The 21,466-nt window shown below is 35.9% G+C and overlaps 2 protein-coding genes across 5 annotated transcripts in view; both read left to right on the top strand.

The window, feature by feature from the left end:
* The first annotated feature begins 6,481 nt into the window (after nt 1-6,481).
* The window catches only part of LOC137491078 (NACHT, LRR and PYD domains-containing protein 3-like), a 37,870-nt gene continuing 22,885 nt past the window's right edge, over nt 6,482-21,466 (top strand). For 3 of the 4 annotated variants that reach the window (XM_087248402.2, XM_087248400.2, XM_088650090.1), the window contains exons 1-4: nt 6,482-6,558; nt 9,574-9,685; nt 10,462-10,569; nt 12,298-12,402. In XM_087248402.2, the coding sequence (XP_087104528.1) occupies nt 9,642-9,685; nt 10,462-10,569; nt 12,298-12,402 (257 nt within the window). In that variant the 5' untranslated portion in view covers nt 6,482-6,558; nt 9,574-9,641. The remainder of the gene's footprint in view (nt 6,559-9,573; nt 9,686-10,461; nt 10,570-12,297; nt 12,403-21,466) is intronic. The other variant, XM_087248401.2, reaches the window with a different exon arrangement.
* Nucleotides 6,487-21,466, top strand: part of LOC137491105 (uncharacterized) — a 698,540-nt gene continuing 683,560 nt past the window's right edge. The window contains exon 1 of the mRNA XM_087249321.2: nt 6,487-6,554. The gene's annotated coding sequence lies outside the window, so the exon portion shown is untranslated. The remainder of the gene's footprint in view (nt 6,555-21,466) is intronic.

Here is a 21,466-nt window from a genome sequence, read left to right as displayed (position 1 = left end):
GTTTTTCCCTTGTCAGTTGAGGAGATCACATATGATAATTTGGCATATTTAAAAGGGAAAAGGACAACACGTCAATCGACAGCACTTGACACTGATTTCAAATCATAATGAAATGAGTTCAGTTTTACTGACCTCTCGATATTGTTCACACAGGTCAGGGACACGCAGCAACGCGAGTAAGAGAAAAGATCAAAGCAAAGCAAGAGAATACTTTATTTACGTTTTTCATTTTAATATATTGATTGTAAAAGAGCCTGGGTTTTTAAAAGCATGTTTTTTGTTTTTAAATACACTATATGCTTTCTCAACTATGAAACACATCACAAAAAAATGTTGTATTGTTGTTGTCTGGTGAGTGGGCAATATGAAAAAGCTCCCCCGAGGTAAGAAGGAATGAAGGTATTGGTTTTTATATTTATGTAGAAATTAATAACTTGTAAAATAATTTAACCTTTTAATTTATTTGTAAAAATATGTATTGATGAGCATCCTGTTTAGCCTATTGTTACAGCAAATAGGATTATAGTACATTTATTTTTTATTAATAATAAGATAAATAGATTAAATCATAAAAGAAAATGGCATTATAAAGTGTATTAGGATTTTGTTTTTTTCTACCCTATTTTATTTAATCTATTTTTTTTATGTTGATATACTTCAAATTTAAATTTACATTATTTGTTACAATCTTTTGCCTTATTAATAGATCAACTTAAATGAAAAGTATATGCATCAGTGCATGAAGCAGAAGGGAAAATAGAGAAGTTAACAGCAGTAACGTCGTTATTTGTTTGCCATTATTGAAATGTAATGGCACTAAACTGCTATATAAATATATTTTGCATTCTACATTGGACTGGAAAAAAGCAATAGATGTAAAACATTTTGTAAGGAACTTATGTAATTCTTTTTAACCATATGTTCAAGTCTGATACTGGGCTAAATGTGGACCAAATCTGACGGGCAAAACAACCACGTCGATATTTGGTCTACGTTTAGACCAAATCCGACGGACAAAACAAAGACCACGTCGATATTTGGTCCAGGGGCGTTGCGAGGGGGGGGCTTTGGGGGCTTAAGCCCCTGATGTATTGTCAAAAGCCCCTGATCTCTTGGAATATCTTGCACTTAAATAAAATATGTTGTATAACATTTATTTTGTTATGTAAGTACTAAAAATTACCACATACATCACGAACATTCCACTTAACGCAGCGTTTGTGTCAGGTAATTAAACCGCCAGCTGTTCAGCAGTACCTGTTTCTACCGGCAGGTGGGAGTGGCTCTGTTGTCACATGGTGTTAAAAAAATCCCGCCACTGCACATCATTCATTTATTATTTTGAGGAGCTGAAGCTAATGAGGTAATAATACAACTCTTTCGCGAAACTGAATAGTTTTAACTACTGATGAAGCTTGTTTCCACAGTTTAAAATGTGTGTAGTTTTGGTGACATAAAATAACTATAATCAGTAAAATGTGCATCATATCAATGTAAATACAAGTAAAAAAAGTAAATTGTACTAACTTTCTAGAAATGATATATTTATATGATATAGCAAGTCACATATGTTTCTGTAATAGTTAAATCACAGTGAGTTTATGCATCTAGCTTATTATTATATAACTATATTCTACTGTAACATGCTATGTCAGTTTGAATCAAATTATAAATCGACTTTCTTATGAAAATACCTAAAATGGTTGGAAGAACACGCAGTTGAAGTCTGAATTATTTGCCCCCGTTTATTTTTTCCCCCAAATTCTGTTTAACGGAGAGAATATTGTTTTCAGCACATTTCTAATCATAATAGTTTTAATAACTCAACTCTAATAACTGATTTATTTTATCTTTGCCATGATGAAAGTAAATAATATTTGACTAGACGTTGTTTAAGACACCTCTATACAGCTTAAAGTGACATTTAAAGGCTTTAAAGGCAGGTTAGGGTAATAAGGCAAGTTATTGTATAACGATGGTTTGTTCTGTAGACTATAAGAAAAATATATAAAATCTTAAAGGGGCTAATAATTTTGACCCTAAAATGTTTTTTTTTTTTTTAATGTAAAACTGCTTTTATTCTAGCTGAAATAAAACAAATAAGACTTTTTTCAAAAGGAAAATATTATCAGACATAGGCTACTGTTAAAATTTCCTTGCTCTGTTAAACATCATTTGGGAAATATTTAAAAAAGAAAATAAAATTCAAAGGAGGGCTAATAATTCTGACTTCAACTGTATAAAACATTTATTGTCGCAGTCGTGTAAATGATCAGTTAAAGCCTTTTTATTTTTATTCAGATCGTATTTTTATTCTACTACAGCAACAGCTGGATGCCTTCATCCATATTAGGGATTTCCTAGAATGTTCTACTACTTTTGTGAAGAATATATATGGAATTTCTGCTCAAGTATGAATAAAACAGGCTTTACATGCATTTAAAGTGCTACAATACCCACATCACCCTATTTTGAGGAAAACTGAAAAAAAAATCCCTCTGAAGAAATTTAAAGTAAACATATTTCTAGCATATAGATCTTTATTTTTATTTTTTTGAAGCCTTAGCTAGCCTACTATTTTTGATAGAATTGTTATTATGTAAAAAATAGTAGCCTATTGAATATCAATATTTTGCAAGGTATTGAATTTAGAAATTCCATTATTTTGACAACACTACATCTCAGTTAATCACTCTGTCCAAATGAACATGTTTGTAGCTTTGTATCACATTAGATAACAACTCACACTATAAAAATAAATAATATTTTAGATTTGAAGACATGCACAAAATTACTTTTTTAAAAAACAAACAGAAACTTCAAATCAGAAGGAGATAGGAGGCTCAAGAGGTATGATATGGCTCATAACAGACTAGTTTTTTTCCTATTTGGATTTTACAAGTCTTAAAAAAACTTTATTTATTATTAACCATTTTTAATCCTGGTAATAAGATTAGAATAGGTATATTAGTGCGGTGAATTAAAACTTCTTTTATTTTTTTACTTTTTTTTTTTGGGGTGGGGGGTCTTTGGGGCTAAGCCCCTTATCCCTTTCGACCCTAGCAACGCCCCTGATTTGGTCTATGTTTGGACCAAATCCGAGGGGCAAAACAACCACGTCGATATTTGGTCTATATTTGGACCAAATCCGACGGACAAAACAAAGACCACGTCGATATTTGGTCTATGTTTATACGAAATCCAACGGGCAAAACAACCACGTCGATATTTGGTCTATGTTTATACGAAATCCAACGGGCAAAACAACCACGTCGATATTTGGTCTATGTTTGGACCAAATCCGACGGGCAAAACAACCACGTCGATATTTGGTCTTTCTTTAGACCAAATCCGACGGACCAAATACAGACCAATTTTCGACGTCGAAATTTGGGCTAAATAAAGTCTATGACGGGCCGACTTGATTTAGCCCAAAAAACGACGTCGAAATGACGTCTCGTGCTGGGTGGGATAGCACTGTGTCATTGCTGAGATTTATTGCTGAAACAGTGGAGATGACAGATGCAGTGTAACAGTGTAGATAGCATGCTTTCTATTTAGTCGATAACATTGTAATTAAATGGGAGGGTGACCCAAAACAATAAGGTGTCATTAGTTAATTTCACATCAACAATTTGTCTATTGCAATATTTATTAGTTTTTATGTTAATGAACAAATGCTTATTCATTGTGCTTGTTAATTGTTAAATTAATGATTTACTGTGTAGTTTAATCTGATTATATTGCTGCAGATGCCTTTCAAAAGAAGATATTTTGAAGAAAGCTGAAAACCTGTAACCATTGACTTCCATGGTAGGAAAAAGAACTACTATGAATATCAGTGGTTGCAAGTTTCCAGCTTTCTTTGAAGTATTTTTGTTTGTGTTAAACATCAGAAAGAAACTCAAAACAGGTTTGGAACAAGTGAAGGATGAGGAAATAGAATTTTCAGTTTTGAGTAAACTGCCTTTAATGACTCTCTTTAAAACCTATTAATATTCTTGTTTCTGTTTTCTAGGTAACATTATGAGATTCAGAGCTAGAAAATTTTATGTGTTACTTCATCCTGGAGCGGACATCCGTCAGAAGATCCATGCCATCGTCTGCTAGTTAATAGCTCCTGCTCTTGTGTGGCTGAGAGTGGGATATGCAAACATTTGGTTGCTTTGCTTTTCCAGACAGCCCATTACTCTGAAATGTGTAATGTGTGTTGTCACATGAACAATTGTTTGGAATGGATCAATTATGTGTTAAGTTCCATGAAACAGAGGGGTGATTTATTTATTTATTTAATACGCATCAGCTCAAATACCTCTCTATGCACAAGTTACAGAAAAAGCACCTGATTCAAAAAAACAACTGATTCAATGTCATTGTTTCTGTTCATCTGAATAAAATATTTTTTTCAAAATGTTACATTTTTTTGACAATTTTAATTCAAATTATATACAGTGAATTATATTTGATATGTACAGTGAATAAAATAAAGGTCTTTATTCTGAATTAAAAAATTGCACTTAGAAAGTAGCTTAAGAAATGTTTATGTATATTAATGTTCAGTTTTTTTACTTCAAAGGCAATGAAAACAAACTATTATTTGCCATAAAAGCTCCTTTATTTAAATGTCTGCATCCGGTTGGCACTCGAGCCTCGATCAGTTTTCTAGACTGAAATTGTCAGCTACACTCTTGTTTTTTTCTGTTTCTGTAAAATTCTCACGTTTAATATCAACAACCCACCTCTTCTGCACGACTTTGTCTTTTGGAAACATGTGGAAACTAAGGTAAGAGTTCAATTTTTGACGCTGTGCATTGCTGAACACAGCAGTGGTATCTACAAGTACTGTTCTCACGTCTTTGAAATGACACTTTTAAACGTTTAGATGTCATATTTATGTAGCTGACATAAACATATATAAGTGGGCTATAATGGCATAAAACATTAAGACAACTGTCCAAAACATTACACGTTTTTATCAGTAGCGCTCCTGTTGTAGCACTGTGCTGTACGATCGGCGGAAGTAGGCTCGGGGTCTTAAATTTTACCGGAAATGCATCACGCGCCGCCGTGCATAGAGCCCATTCACCTGTACTGCACACTGTGGGGGAAACCGGAGCACACGGAGGAAACCCACACAAACGCAGGGAAAACACACAGAAACGCCATCTGACCCAGCCGAGGCTCGAACCAGCGAGCTTCTTGCTGTTAGGCGACAACACTACCTACTGCGCCACTGCGTGGCCTTATCAGATATCATATATGCATAAATGTAAATATATTAAATGTGACCTCCTTTACTTTTATTTTGGCATCCCAGCGCTCACCCTGGGGCTGATGTGTTCAGACTCAGCATCAGTTGAACATCTTTAATCAGCCGCAGGTCATCTAGAGGAGCTTTAACACATGAGCTGTTCACACTTCTGTATGGTCTATATCAGAAAGAGGGACGGTTGAGTTCTGCTGGAGACCTGCGCATAGAGGAACACATGGACATCAGACTGCTGATCAATCTGCACAGGAGACGCTGAAGAAGAGGAAGACAGATGATGCAGGAAAAGCTGAAATAAATTATTATCAAGGGAAATATTCAGACAGAATGATGAGGAGTTTAGGATGAAGATAAGAGACGACATTTATAACATTAAAATATTAGTGGAGACAAATAAACACGTGTGTGTGTGTGAAACAGAGAGGAGGAAGTGATGTGAACTAGACTGAGGTGAGGACACACTCAACTAAACTCAACACTGACATTAATGGAGTTCAGGAACATGATCAATGTGAAGACTGTAGAGTTCTAGAGAACATGTCAGATTTGATGGAGGACATTTGCAAGAGAAAAGTAAAGTGGCTGCAATGCAGTACTGGGAAACATCCACACAGTCTCACATTTACACACAGATCAGGGTAAATTAAGTGAAGCTGAAGTCAAAACTATAATAAAGATACAGACAGAGAGTATGAGGCAGGAACACTGGGATATAAATGACTCAGGAAGACATCTGTATACAATCCAATGGTGAATCTGTGAAGGAAGAGAAATAAGGAATAATCGGAGTGAGGAAATGATCATAACCGCTTCAGAATAGCACATACAGGACTAAACAAGACACTGTGTTTATATTGAAGCACACACATGATTTATACTCACATTGTAATCAGTGTGAAACATGTGCAGCATCTAATAGCAGAATGTCAAGATCATCAATACAAAAGAGAAATATAAAGAGAAGTATTTATTAGATATAATCTTACATTTACTCTGGAAAATATACTAGAGTCAACATATGGAGGCTACAATAATTAATGTCTCAAAGAATCTGGTCTGTTAGAAAGAATTTACAATTTTAACCGGATTTCCTTATTTAATCAGCGATTTATTTCCCTTGAATTTATGGTGAGATTTTCCCCGTGTCTCTCTCCATGTTAGAATCAGCCAGTCCAGCAGGAGGCGGTGAAGCACATTAACCGCCAAAATACTGAAGAAGTTGACAAACCGAAAGCGCCAAAGAGCTCACATCGTGTTCCTGCTGTACAAGAGCGTCTGTACTTCTGCATGTGAGTTTAACACTTCTACATTACGCTGATTTGTGGAGATGATGAAGGGGTTATGTGTGTATAAGCGTGTTTATAAGCGTGATTTATAGCACTGACTGCTCCTGAAGCTCAAAGCCTCAAACACCGATTAAACACGTCCAAACAGGGTCATTTGAACAATATAATGGGTTAATTTTATATCTTAAAAGTGTTTGTGCACTTCTATATCAGGTTGACTCGAAAATTTCACATCATTCAGCACAAAATAAACTTTAAACAGAGTCAGGAAATCGAAAGTAAAAGCAGAGCTTCCGTTAACCGGTGTTACGGTTTAACTGGTGACCGTGTTAACTGGTGTCCCTTTCCAGATGTAAGCTATTCACGTTTGCATATTGGCAGATTCGTCACTTTTTCACAGCAACAAAACATGTCCATACCAAATAAAGATTCTTATTACTTGGTGTCAGTGTCATTGTGTGCATTATTGATTTTAATATCTGTGTAGCAGAACAGTATATAACCAAAGTAAATAAAAAAATTAAAAAAAATCAGAATTTAAATGTCTTTAACAGGATTCGAACCCGTGTAGTGAAAAGGTTTAGCACACGTATCAATCAACTTATCTAACTGAGCTACTCAGAACTTCAAATGAAGCGGTCTGTTTTAATATATTTGTCAATTAAAACATGCCTTGCTGTGGTTGTGGACCTGTGTTAACATGTTTCCATCGATGTTAACATGTTTACATGTTGTTTAGTTACATGTACTCGCGTTAACGTGTTTCTACAAACTCTACCGCTGATAGAATAGCTCTCTCTGACTAAACGATGCTTCATCAGTTGCTCAAACCATGTTTTTTCTTAGTTCTAGACTCATGTCTACCTGTGCCTTTGGAGCCGTGTTAACTCGTGACCCATGCTCATACATGTAACGTAAATAAAGATTTTATCAAAAAAATGAATACAATGACGATATTATTATGCAACATATTATGCCTAATATATATATTTCATATATAATATTATGCAACAGAATATTAATGGAAAATCGCAACATTTCAATGTATGATCTTGGTCACATCTGTATCAAGGTACTTATGAACATGATTTGGTTACATACGATAAAAATTACTAATTGCTTGATAGCTCAATTAGTTAGCACGTATGTTCCTTTCAAATGCGTCTCTTTTGTTAGTAGGTTCGAATCCACATACGAGTTTTGTTTATGTAGCCTGATTTTTTTAATTCTCTTTAAAATAAAATGGGGGGGACTGCGATTTATATGCTTATTTAGCGGAACATCGTAGTCATTTAGAGCTATTCTGAGAAAATATCAGCTCGTTTAACTTTGTAGACACAGACTAACACGAGTCAATGGGACTATTATATTCTGATTGCATAATATTCTAATATTCTGTTGCATAATATTATATATGAAATATATATTATATATATTAGACATAATATGTTGCATAATAATATCGTCATTGTATTCATTTTTTTGATAAAATCTTTATTTACGTTACATGTATGAGCATGGGTCACGAGTTAACATGACTCCAAAGGCACAGGTAGACATGAGTCTAGAACTAAGAAAAAACATGGTTTGAGCAACTGATGAAGCATCGTTTAGTCAGAGAGAGCTATTCTATCAGCGGGAGAGTTTGTAGAAACACGTTAACGCGAGTACATGTAACTAAACAACATGTAAACATATAAACATCGATGGAAACATGTTAACACGGGTCCACAACCACAGCAAGGCATGTTTTAATTGACAAACATATTAAAACAGACCGCTTCGTTTGAAGTTCCGAGTAGCTCAGTTAGAAAAGTTGATTGATACGTGTGCTAAACCTTTTCACTACACGGGTTCGAATCCTGTTAAAGACATGTAAATTCTAAACATTTTTTTTATTTACTTTGGTTATATACTGTTCTGCTACACAGATATTAAAATCAATAATGCACACAATGACACTGACACCAAGTAATAAGAATCTTTATTTGGTATGTTTTGTTGCTGTGAAAAAGTGACGAATCTGCCAATCTGCAAACGTGAATAGCTTACATCTGGAAAGGGACACCAGTTAACACGGTCACCAGTTAAATCGTAACACCGGAAGAATGCGGATGATCCTTAAACTGCATTAACTGTCCCCATCATTTCTTCCTCAAGCAAATGTGTAAATATTAGATCTGTTCAGCAATAATGTTAATTGCATTGGCATATGTATCTGATGTTTTCTCAGCATGCAGTAGTCGATCAAAAAGCTATTTATTTTCTTATGACTGTATGTACACTAGCAGTGGAATTTACTGCGATGTGAAGGGGTGCCACCTGAAATCTTGCCTAGGGCGCCAAATTGGTTGGGGCCGGGCCTGCTGGTAACGTTTTAGTTCTAACTAACTATTAACTTAGTAAATAAATAAATAAAATAATAAGTTAATAGCTGTCTAAAGCAGAAGTTATCATGACAGACAAATATGTATCAAATGATCAAATCTGAAATATCTGAGGTGTCAGATGAGACTGAGGTAAAGTTGGTTTTATATTCGCACATTCGTTCAATGACAACTTGTGACACGCTCCCTATAGTGTTTACCATGATACTTTGAAAATTTGGTATAAAATCAGATGTGAATATGATTTCAAAACAACCTTAGCACCATTTATTTGACTAAACTTAATGCTTATACGATTTCACAATTTAGCAAAGAATACTTCTTAATCAAGGAGAAAGTCTGAATGTGTGAATATAAAACCAGCTTTACCTCAGTTCAGATCAGGGGTGAAACCAACTGCATTAATGTTAATCTTAATCATATATATATATATATATATATATATATATATATATATATATATATATATATATATATATATATATATATATATATATATATATATATGGCTGAAAGTCAGTTTGTGCTATCTCTCATCATGTGGTCTGTTTCAGTAAGGTGTTGTTAGTGAAGTGAGCATTGATTGCTATAAAGTGTGCTGTTCTTCATCTCAGTATATTGTCATCTCCAGGTGATGGTCAGCGGCTGATTGTTTCCTGAAAGCTCTGCTAATGTCTGCATTGGTGTTTTAGCTGCAGTATGGCAGAGGAGCGAGTAAAGGACTCTCTCTCAGAGAAACACAGGTATTGACTCTGTTTTTACACCATTATTTCTACACTTTCTCTGAAGAACAAAGACCAACAACAATGCACTTATTTGTGGTGCTATTGCCCGATCAAATGATGGACAAAGCTTCAGTTTACAGCTTCAGCAAATGTGTTTAGATCATTCTAGATTACAGACAGCTTTACCAGAGCTCAATGTGTGTCATGTGCAGGGCCAGACGGAATCTGCGGGCGTTTTTTTGCTATTTTTGTGGAGAATTTTGGTAAAAATTCTGTGGATTTCTGTGCAATGATTTTGGGAGTATCATAACTAAAACTGTAATATGTGAAATAAAAAAATAATACCTTTTAAACTTTTATTTAATGTTTAAAATGCAAATCCAATAAGATTCACTTTATTTGGTAAAAAAAGCAAGTCTCTCATATAATATCTCAACTAAAAGACTGAAAATATGACTGTTCAAACTGCATTGTGCATAAATCAGATGATCATTTTCATAGTACTCAATAATATTACTTTATTTAATAAAAAAAACTGAATAATACAGATTTACACACATTTACTCAAGTAAATAAACATAATTAATAATGGGCTAAAAATCAGCAGAATTCTGCGTGCACAGATTCCGTGTGGGTCTAGTGATGTGTCTGTTTACTCATGATATCTGTGTAGCAGACCTGATCAGACAGACTTTCAGCCAGCAATTAGTTTGTGCTGAATTAAACTACACAAACTCATTCAACTCTTAAAGTTTGTCCTGCAGTTTATTCCTCTGGTGTGTTTGTGTGTTCAGTGTGAGATCTGGATCATGTGTGTCCAGCTCTGTGTCTCTGAAGAGTGACCGGTCTAAAGAAAATCCTCTAACAAACTTCAGAAAGAAAACTTCATCATCTGTCAAAAGGTATGAATGATTTTTTTTTTTTAATCACGTGTCTGTCAATCTTCTAAAATCACATTTTTTAACAATAAATAAAGTACCACAAACTTATAAAACTATTATTATCACCCCTTAGACCAGGGATGGGCAAACTTTATTGTCGAGGGCCAGTGTCCCTGCAGAGTTTTGTTCCAGCACTAGTCAAACACACCTAAACAAACTAATCAGTGTCTTCAAGATCACTTAATCTCTATAGGGAGGTCTGTTTGAATAGGGTTGGAGCTAAACTATGCAGGACACTGGCCCTCCAGTATCAAGTTTGCCCACCCCTGCCTTTGACAGTTTGTAAGGTAATTAATTTTTATGTTAATGCATAGCCTAATGAAACTGATCTTACACCAAAACCCCCATTAACCAGGTTTACAACTATTCATAGACCTATTTAAGACCTTTTTAATATAGACTAATATTAATATAATGACAAATGGCACTTCAATTGTTGCTTTATTAAACTATAAAGAAAAATAAAATAAAGTACAAGCTAACTTTATTGTTATTTTTAGACATAAAAAAACGTGAACATTAATTTCTAGTTCATAAGAAATAACCTTCTTGCAATACACAAGTGTTTCAGTTAGTGCAGCTCATCCTGGATGATGCTTCAATGTGAACTGTGGCAAGAATCATATCGATCCTACCATCAATAACGTTCTGCTGCCTGCAACATCCTCCAGCATGACTGGTGTGATGTGGGGGGGCATTTCTGATGCAGATGCAGTGTTCGCCAGAGGTAGCCTGACTACCATTAGGTACTGAGATGAGATCCACAGACCAGTTGTAAGACCATATACCCGTGATATCGGGCTCTTCCTAAAGCAAGACAACGCTAGACTTCATGTGGCTGGAGTGTTATCGGTTCTTGCAAGACTAAAGTGTTGATTCTATGGACTGGCCCGCTTGTACCCGAGACCCTGAATTCAATTGAGCACATCTGGGACATCAAATCTTGTTCCATCCACCAAAGCCACATTGAACCACAGACTGTCCAGGATTTGGCAGATGCTTTAGTCCAGGTCTGGGAGGAGATCCCTCAGAAGATCATCCACCACCTAATCAGGAGGATGCCCAGAAATTGTAGGCATGTGGAGGCCACGCACTCTACTGAGCCCCATTTTAACTTGTGTCAAGGACACTGCATCAAAGTTAGATCAGCCTGTAGTGTGTTTTTCCTCTTCAATTTTGAGTGTGACTGCAAATCCAGACCTCCATGGGTTAATAAATTGGATTTACATCGATAATTTCTATGTGATTTTGTTTTCAGCGCATTCAGCTATGTAAATAACAAAATATTTAATAAGAATAGTTCATTCCTTCAGACCTAGGATGTTATTTTAGTGAGCAGTGTATTACTGCAATGACAAATGACAGACTTTTTTATTTGTTAAACTGTAGACAAAATAAAAAGAACACACAGACTTTTTTAGTAATAATTTTTTTGATATCCAAAAAGTAAAATTCGGCATGATTAGGGACATTTATGAGCAAATAATGAACATTAAGAGTGATACAAGTCATGCTTCTTTAACTACAGTGAACACTTAAAGTAATCTAACACACATTCAGCTGCTATAGGAAGAGGCAACACAAGTGAAGAATAAAGGTTTAACCTTAGCTAATTGAGCTCATAGGAAATTATGAATGAATGCAGCAGATTATGATGCTTCTATTCCTCTGGTGTGTTTGTGTGTTCAGTGTGAGATCACGATCATGTGTGTCCAGCTCTGTGTCTCTGAAGAGTGACCGGTCTAAAGATCGTCCACCATACTTCAGAGAGAAAACACCATCATCTGCCAAAAGGTATTTTGTGTTTCACATTATTGCTCACATATGGACCGTTTTTAATATTTTATGTGAACCAACAATTCAGTAAAGAGAGCCATTCCTGAATAAATCAGTTGTTTGAGTAAATCAAATGAATCAATGACTTTGGCGACTCATTTACAGACACCTAGTGGCAGATTTAGTTTCTTATGCAGAGAATCTTTCATTAAATTGTAATATATATATATACAACAGTTCTGCTTGGTTCTTGAACCTGATTGGCTGATAGCCGTGTGAAATTTTGCAATAACAGCACTGGTCCAGCTTCACCCTTCTGTATTACTCCGCCCACATACACTAATAAGCAGAGGACCATCTACAGTTTGATAAATATTCCTGCTGTTATTTAGTGGAGAATGTAGTTGTTTAGATTGCAACAATGCAGTTTATTTATAAGGATAGGGCCTATTTTAAAATATTTATAATTTCTGACAGTGCATCAGCGGCCATTAGCCTGGCATACTGAGCTGACCAAAGACGGTTGAAATTGTTCACAAGATGGTGACAGTGACTGCATAATAAGCCCTTAAAACAGGGGTCACCAAACTTGTTCCTGGCGGTCCGATGTCCTGCAGATTTTAGCTTCAACCCTAATCAAACACACCTGAACAAGCTAATCAAGCTCTTACTAGGTACTAGGTACTACTTGAAACATCCAGGCAGGTGTTTTGAAGCAAGTTGGAGCTAAAGTCAGCAGGATACCGGTCCTCCAGGACCGACTTTGGACACCCCTGCCTTACAATATTAAAACACCCTAATTTCTAACTAAAGCTGATCAAATCAGTATTAAACTGGTAAGCATACCTGCCAACACTCCCATTTTTCCCAGGAGTCTCCCGTATTTCAGACCAATCTCCCGCAGCCCTCCCGTTTGTTTTTCTACCAGAAAACTCCTGCAATTTCACCCCACTCCCTTTTTTGGTACAGTCTGTAACACCCCCAGGTCTTTAACTTTGGTACAGTATCCAATCGCAGCAGCCACACAAAACTTGGTGCATGATAGAGTTATTAACACCACAGTATGGTTACTTTCCTATCCCAGTTCTCAACAGTGTTATTCAGAGACCTCAACTCAACCCTGTTGTATAAACGCAATATCACACTCATAACAGTGCAATATGGCTGTAAATCTGCACTGATGGGACACTAACGCACGCCTTCCACTAATGCTGATATACAGCCATATCACACTGCTATGAGTGTGATATCACTTATATATATATATATATACACACAGTTGAAGTCAGAATTATTAGCCCCACTGAATTATTAGGACCCCTGTTTATTTTTTTCCCTATTTCTGTTTAACAGAGGGAAGATTGTTTCAGCACATTTCTAATCATAATAGTTTTAATTACTCATTTCTAATAACTGATTTATTTTATCTTTGCCATGATGACAGTAGGGCGAAGCAGTGGCGCAGTAGGTAGTGCTGTCGCCTCACAGCAAGAAGGTCACTGGTTCGAGCCTTGGCTAAGTTGGTGTTTCTGTGTGGAGTTTGCATGTTCTCGTGGCTTTCCTCCGGGTGCTCCGGTTTCCCCCACAGTCCAAAGACATGCGGTAAAGGTGAATTGGGTGGGCTAAATTGTGTGAATGTGTGTGTGGATGTTTCCCAGAGTTAGGTTGCGGCTGGAAGGGCATCCGCTGCGTAAAAAACTTGCTGGATAAGTTGGCGGTTCATTCTGCTGTTGCGACCCCAGAGTAATAAAGTGACTAAGCCGACAAGAAAATGAATGAATGATGACATATTATAATATTTATATACATATATAATATTTGACTAGATATTTTTTAGACACTTCTATACAGCTTAAAATGACATTTAAAGGCTGAACTGGGTTAATTAGGTTAACTAGGCAGGTTAGGAGAATTCGTAGGCCCACACGGAATCTGCGCCACGCAGCTTTCTGCAGATTTTTAGCCCATCATTATTTCTGTTTATTTACTTGAGTAAATGTGTAAATCTGAATTTATTAAGTTTTTATTCAGTAATTTATCACTTTTTATTTCATATATTAAGGTTTTAGTTATGATACTCCGCTGGATACTCCCAAAATAATTTCACAGAAATCCACAAATTTTTACCAAAATTCCCTGCAGAAATAGCAGAAAAAGTCCGCAGATTCCCATTGGCCCTGGTAATTAGGCAAGTTATTGTATAATGATGGTTTGTTCTGTTGACTATTGGAAAAAGAAAATTGCTTAAAGGGGCTAATAATTTTGTCCCAAAAATGTTTTTTTTTAAATTAATAACTGCCTTCATTGCAGCCGAAACAAAAGAAATAAGACTTTCTCTAGACGAAAAAAATATTATCAGACATACAGTGAAAATTTTCTTGCTCTGTTAAAAATCATTTGGGAAATATTTAAAAGAGTAAAAAAAATCAAAAGGGGGGTAATAATTCTGTATATATATATATATATATATATATATATATATATATATATATATATATATATATATATATATATATATATATATATATATATATATATATATATATGTATTGATCGGCCGCCGATCACAATATTGGCTAAAAATAGCTTGATCAGCTAACCCCAAAAGCGCTGATCAAAAAAGCCAATCACTTGTCGTTAATTACTCACACGACTTTTTCATACGGTGCACAGATAAACAACAGCAGAGCAGAGCTTACCAGTTACAACATGAGTCCCCCCGTCTTTATCAAAGTGTCCAATAAAGACGTGAAGTTAGCTGTTTGCAGTGTATGTCGCAATAAAACCCCTTGAGCAAGCAACGACATTTAAACAGCACTAACATGATTAAGCATCTTAGAATGCACAACACAACTAAATATGCTGCGTATGAGAATCCCTCAACCAACCAACTGTGAGTGATGCACAATGTAAACCATACAGCAGAGATAATGTAGTATGAGGTGGAAAGACTTCACGTTCAGAATTATGGAATTCATTTGCCTCTATGAACAACCTGTGATATATGGAGTGCAGACGCATGTTCAATGTCCCGGCTAAGCTTAACAGCACAACATTGTGCTACTGTCAGGCTTTCACGTGGTCACATTCTGCGGAGGTGTTGGTGAACTTTAGCGGCATTCAGTCACGGGGGATCCAAAGAGAAACATTTCCCTGGCCTGCCGTGTGTGTGTGTGTGTGTGTGTGTGTGTCACTCTCCAGCTTGCTGTGCATGTATGGCAAGCCGTTTTTGAATTTAATCTATAACTCGTATTAGTATCTATTTTCATGTTACTTGTGCTTATTTTTTAGAAATTTTTTACATTAATTACTTGTGCTTATTAATAAATAGTGCTTTTTAAAAATATAATAGTGCTTACTCATTACACACTAGTCTATTTTATTATAGGCTACTTGATACAGCAAATTCCTCGCTGATTTCGCTATCCCCAGCGGGTAACGTTTTTAGACGCAGGACACTTGCTTGAATTTCGATCCATTTTTATTCTTGCTTCCAAAACATGTTCCAAAACAAACAACTTACAATAATTTCTCAATGTCCTCAGTGGCGTAGCGCAAAATGCGGAGGCCCCCCTGCAGGGATCACCTACGGGGCCCCCAGTCGAAGGTGGGCGGGAGTGCTTATACAGAGATATACACATATATCTATGATCGGGAGTTTTCCTGGATGTTAGTATGCAATTTTTTTATGAAAATTATAATTTTACATCACTTTTCTACATTGATGGATCAGTGATCGCACGGGCATTCCTGACAAAAAGCTTGTGTTTGCGTGTACAGAAATTTACTATTCACCCTCGCTGTTAAATTTGATCTAATCCGTGTCCTGAAACACAGCTCCTCTTTTGCTTTCACTTCTCATACTGACGGAGGGAGCGATTCGTTTGTGAATGAATCCCCCGAACGACTCTTTCACTAGCCGACATTAATACACGTTTCTGGCAGCGCAGCATCTCGTTGTCATATTTATTTTGCATTGTTTGCTGATTTTATTCAACAAAACTACCATAAGCCGAGTATTTAGTGCGAGTTGTAGCTACTTTGCCTTATGATTAATGCAGTAAGTGACTGTTATCATTAATAATGTTACCTGTTTAGCACAAAGTTCAGAACATACAAAAACACATAAAAACTTAATCTGACCTATGAAGTGTTCTGCCTTTGTGCTTTGTTTTCTTTGTTTGCTCGTTACTACACTCGTAGACTGCGCTAAAGTCCCGCATCTTCACCTAATAACACTGTCCTGACTAGTGCGGTTCAATGACATTTGTCCTGGAAGCACTGTACCAATGTGGCGGCGCTATAGACGCATGCTCAGGGTCCCTATGCGATATCTAGTGTATATATCTATGTCACAAATTGAGGAGCGGGGAAAATAGGCGGGGTGGATCGACAACGCGGGGAATTCTTCACAAACTATGGAGCGATCACAAACCGAAAGCCGCGAGAGCGTCAAAGTAGCCAGAAGTCATTCATTTTTTAACGAGAACCGGCGGCGAGAAACAGCGGCGTGCCTTCATTGGCTATGACGCGGTTCGGCAGCTAGCAATCAGAATGAAGTAGTCCACCGCTTGAGAGGTGTTCAGAGAACACAGACCTGTGAACTTTGGTTCCGACCACAGTTGTTCCTAAGAGTTTGATTATTGCGGTTCCTGAATTTTCAATTATTGAAAATCGCAACGACGTGGGGCCCCCTAATCACGCGGGGCCCCCCCGCGGTGCGTGCCCTGTGGGCCCGTCCGCTACGCCACTGAATGTCCTCCAACTGAGCGTTTGAAAACTGTATCTCTACCCACTACCATGCTTCTTGCTGATTAGGTTCACATGATATTGATTTTCCTACAGTGCAGTGACTAGTATGCCCCATAGGTGGCAGCACAACAGCTGGCAAAAAGCAGGCCAAAAATAATACAAAATAAAATAAATTAAATACATTACTATCTTTCTATTTAGCGCTCCGACACTGCTAGTACTTATTCATTAGATAGTACTTATATAGTTTTAATTTATTTATTAGATACTAGTACTTAATCATTTAGTAGTGCTTATTAAATATATAGTTTTATTTATTAGATACTACTACTTATTCATTAAGTATAGTACTTATTAATATATAGTTTTTATTTATTGGATACTAGTACTTAATCATTTAGTAGTGCTTATTAAATATATAGTTTTTATGTATTAGATACTAGTACTTATTCATTAAGTATAGTACTTATTAAATATATAGTTTTATTTATTAGATACTAGTACTTTTTCATTAAGTAGTACTTATTAAATTTATAGTTTTTATGTATTAGATACTAGTACTAATTTTTTTAGTGACTAGTAACAATTCTGTTGTTAATAGTAAAATTTTTTTTTCAATTGATTTCTATGGGATCTGTCATTGAGATATCAACTGTTCAGTTTTGACTAGTATGTATTCCAACTGGGACTAGTACATATTTTATGTACTGCTAGTTATTCATTAACTACTGGTAATTATTAATTAGATACTAGTACCTAATTAATAGATACTGGTGCTCAAGTATTAGATACTAGTACTTATTCATTAGGCACTAGGACTTAATCATTAGATAGTAGTATCTATTTTATGTACTAGTACTTATATGTCAATCATACTAAAAACTAAAATAATCTGTGACAGAAGTTCACTCAAAAGTAACAGTTCTTTCTGCCTATAATTACCAACACTCTCATCATTGATACTACTTTCAGAACATAAATTTAGATGTTTTACCATATGAAAATGCAATGAAATTATGAAAATTGTGAAATTAAAGCTATAGTGCAGAGATTTGGTCCCCGCGTCAGGTCAGGGTGTACTAGTAGCCTTTAAAACGCGCACGCGGAGCTGCACTAAACTCACACAGAAAAGTACTGGACATTCATTTTATTCGTTTTATTTAACTAATTCTTTCAATACAGCTCTCTTGATTTCTAAAGAGAAAAAAAACGCAAAAGAAATTTGTCTTTAAATTAGTTTTAGCAGAGACGCAACTGCATTTTCACATTTGTTTTTCAGTTAGGGATTAGGTCTAGAGTAACCTAAAAAAAATGTTTTGTTGGACACTGCACACTAGTCTACACTATAATCAATATTATAATTTATTATATTCATTATTATTAAAACGAAACAATACAATTGATAACACGCAAAACCCTTTTTAATGTTTGCTTTCATTTTGACATCGCTAACAATTAGGGATGGGAAGATTAACCGATATGTATCGATACGCGGTCATGCGCGTGCACGATGCGAGTGCATCGGTAGAGCAGCAGAGGATGAATGAAATTTTGGAAGCAAATCGAGATGCATCGGTTTTTGCGAGATGCATCGGTTTTTCCAAGATACAGCTTATATTTTTAATATAGAATGTATTTTTTATTTATTAACAAGTGTTGTCAACCTGTTTTTGGCGCATAATTTAATCGACCTACTTAAAGTAAGCCTTAGCAACGGATTTGCGGATGTGTACACTTACACTACAACTGTATCAGGTGTGCGGATGAAGCTAGTGGTGCGCCCTCAGAAAGCGCGAGAAGCAAAACAAACATTTTATTCCCCACTGAGTTTTAAATCTAAAGTATGGCAACATTATGGATTTAAGGATGGACGACATGACAGGACAGATGCAATTTGCAAAAGTGTGCCGCCCATCTGTAAAATACACGGGCAGTACGACTAATCTGAAATCTCACTTGAAGCAGCGCCACTGTGTTGTTGTGAAAGCTCCATCTTCCAGTGGACCTCTATTCTGCCGCCCTATGCGCGGATATAACTGAGGACGCGCCGGAGTCGCGGACCTCTGTTCTGCCGCCCTATGCGCGGATATAACTGAGGACGCGCGTGTGTCGCGGACCTCTATTCTGCCACCCTATGCGCGGATATAACTGAGGACAAGCGGGCGCTGATGGAGGTGTCGCGGACATAACTGAGGATGCGGGTGGTAAGGGGGGGTGTTGCGGACGCCGCCCTCTCTATACTTCCGCCCTAGGCGGCCGCCTAGGTCGCCTCTATGGACGTGCCGGCCCTGTTCATCTGCAAAGATATTCAGCCTAGTGTCACGGAGAACGAAGGTTTTGAACACCTCCTTCTGTTAATTTTTATTTAATTACAATAATAATAATATTAATAATAATAATGATAAAAATAATGGGCGTCACGGTGGCACAGTGGGTAGTTTGACCACCTCACAGCAAGAAGATTGCTGGTTTGTTATATTTTTATTAGCCTGTTGTTTACAGTGACAGTGATGTTTCAAAGCAGCATAACACTGCTAGTTCACCACCTTAAGTTTTGAATAATCAGTGGCAAAATATATCTTTGTAAAACTTGTTTTCATAGTTGAAAAGTTAAATCACAATTCTTGTTGTGCAATGCTAAACCTTTATGTTGAAAGAGTGCAAATATATATATATTTTAATATATATTGCACTTATACATTCTGTTTATCTTGAAAATACTTAAATAATATGTGCTATATGTTCTAAAATGGCCCTCTACTGTAAACTGACACTCTGGCTCTGAGAGAAAAGCCAGTTTGTAAAAAAAGTCTTGGTTTTGCTTGGTTAATAAATAATCAATCAAACTCATTCAATGGCACAGCATCCTCTTTCACATAATCTCATAAACTTGATCTAATTAGTTAGTGCTGAATTATCGCATCGTATCGTGATATGGGTGTGAATCGTATCGTGTCGCATCGCAATATGTCACAAATGTATCGCTAATATATCGGATCGTATTCTTTGTATCGAGATGCGTATCGGATCGGCATTATAGCTTAGATGCCCAACCCTACTAACAATAAGAAACATCCCAGCAGCAGTCTCAAGTTAGGACACTTAAAAATGCCTTTTGAGTCTAAAGATGACCAGCCTGCGAAGTCAAGTTTACAGTGTCATAAATGAAATGTGTATAGTGCATGAGTGAAGGAAATTTGCCGCATCAACCTCTCATATGCACTGCATGTAGGCTGGATGATAATCTTTAAAAATATATATGCAATACAAAACTTGATACATTTATGTTTTTGAAATAAAACGGAAAGAAATCAGGAGAGTAAAATATCATTTAAACCACTGGTCTGGCGCTTATACTTTATTGTTTGTAGCGAGAAGAGAAAAATAAAGCAGATGAAAACCTGTCTGGGGAGACAGCATGGATTATCTGTTCTTCAGAAAAGATCGTAGACATGACATTGTGAAGGCGTTTATCATAACGCAGTTCGTGTTTATGATCATTAATATTAACTAATATTTATTGCATATTATTAACTCTTCTCTCTCTAGACTTTGTTTTAGGGCTTGTTCTTGTCGGCGCAATAGGTTTATTGATTAAGTGAATCCCATTATGAAGAATGATTTTGTGATATTTATATCTATAATGATATTTATCTATTAATTTTTTTAAGTAGAGAGAACATATTCACGGGCAAAAAAAGTTTCCTCCCGTACCACCAAGAAATAAAGTAGCCTACCTAAGTTAATTGACCTTTTATGTAAAAATTAAGGAATATCTTAATAAAATATTAATTAATAAAACATTCGTATAAATGTTTTTTTGAACTTTCATTAATAAAACAACACAAAACTGCTTATAAATATTGTAGTTAAATATCAAATAGCTTTAACTGCTTGAAACCGTATAATAATAATTAATTGTTACATATTTAAGAACTTAACAAATAGCCTAAATGGCACTTTACTAATCCGTAATAGTATAAATAGCAATAATTATAAGAAGTACAAAAATATAAGCCTGCTAGTGACAATACAAGTTAGATGTTTAAAAAAACAAGTGTAGGTTCTGTCCATCTTTTGTTTTCTATTTATATTTTAAATTCTTTGGCAGAAAAACTAACATGTTGACTTTGTCCAGTTTAAGTGAAGACCTAATTGGGATTATAATGTTTCCAGCAATACACGTTCAGACGGTGTGCTTGTAGCGCAAATGCACAGATACTGTTTCTTGCTTCTGTTCCGCCTCCCACATTTCTCGGAAAGCAGGTTTCTCCACACTGCGGAGCAGCGCGTTCTTAACTTACCAAATATGTTTCTCCATTTCTCATCA

Source organism: Danio rerio, chromosome 4 (genome assembly GCF_052040795.2).
Source record: "Danio rerio strain M-AB ecotype USA chromosome 4, GRCz13ab, whole genome shotgun sequence".
Classification (NCBI taxonomy): domain Eukaryota; kingdom Metazoa; phylum Chordata; class Actinopteri; order Cypriniformes; family Danionidae; genus Danio; species Danio rerio.
This window is presented reverse-complemented; position numbering and strand designations above follow the sequence as displayed.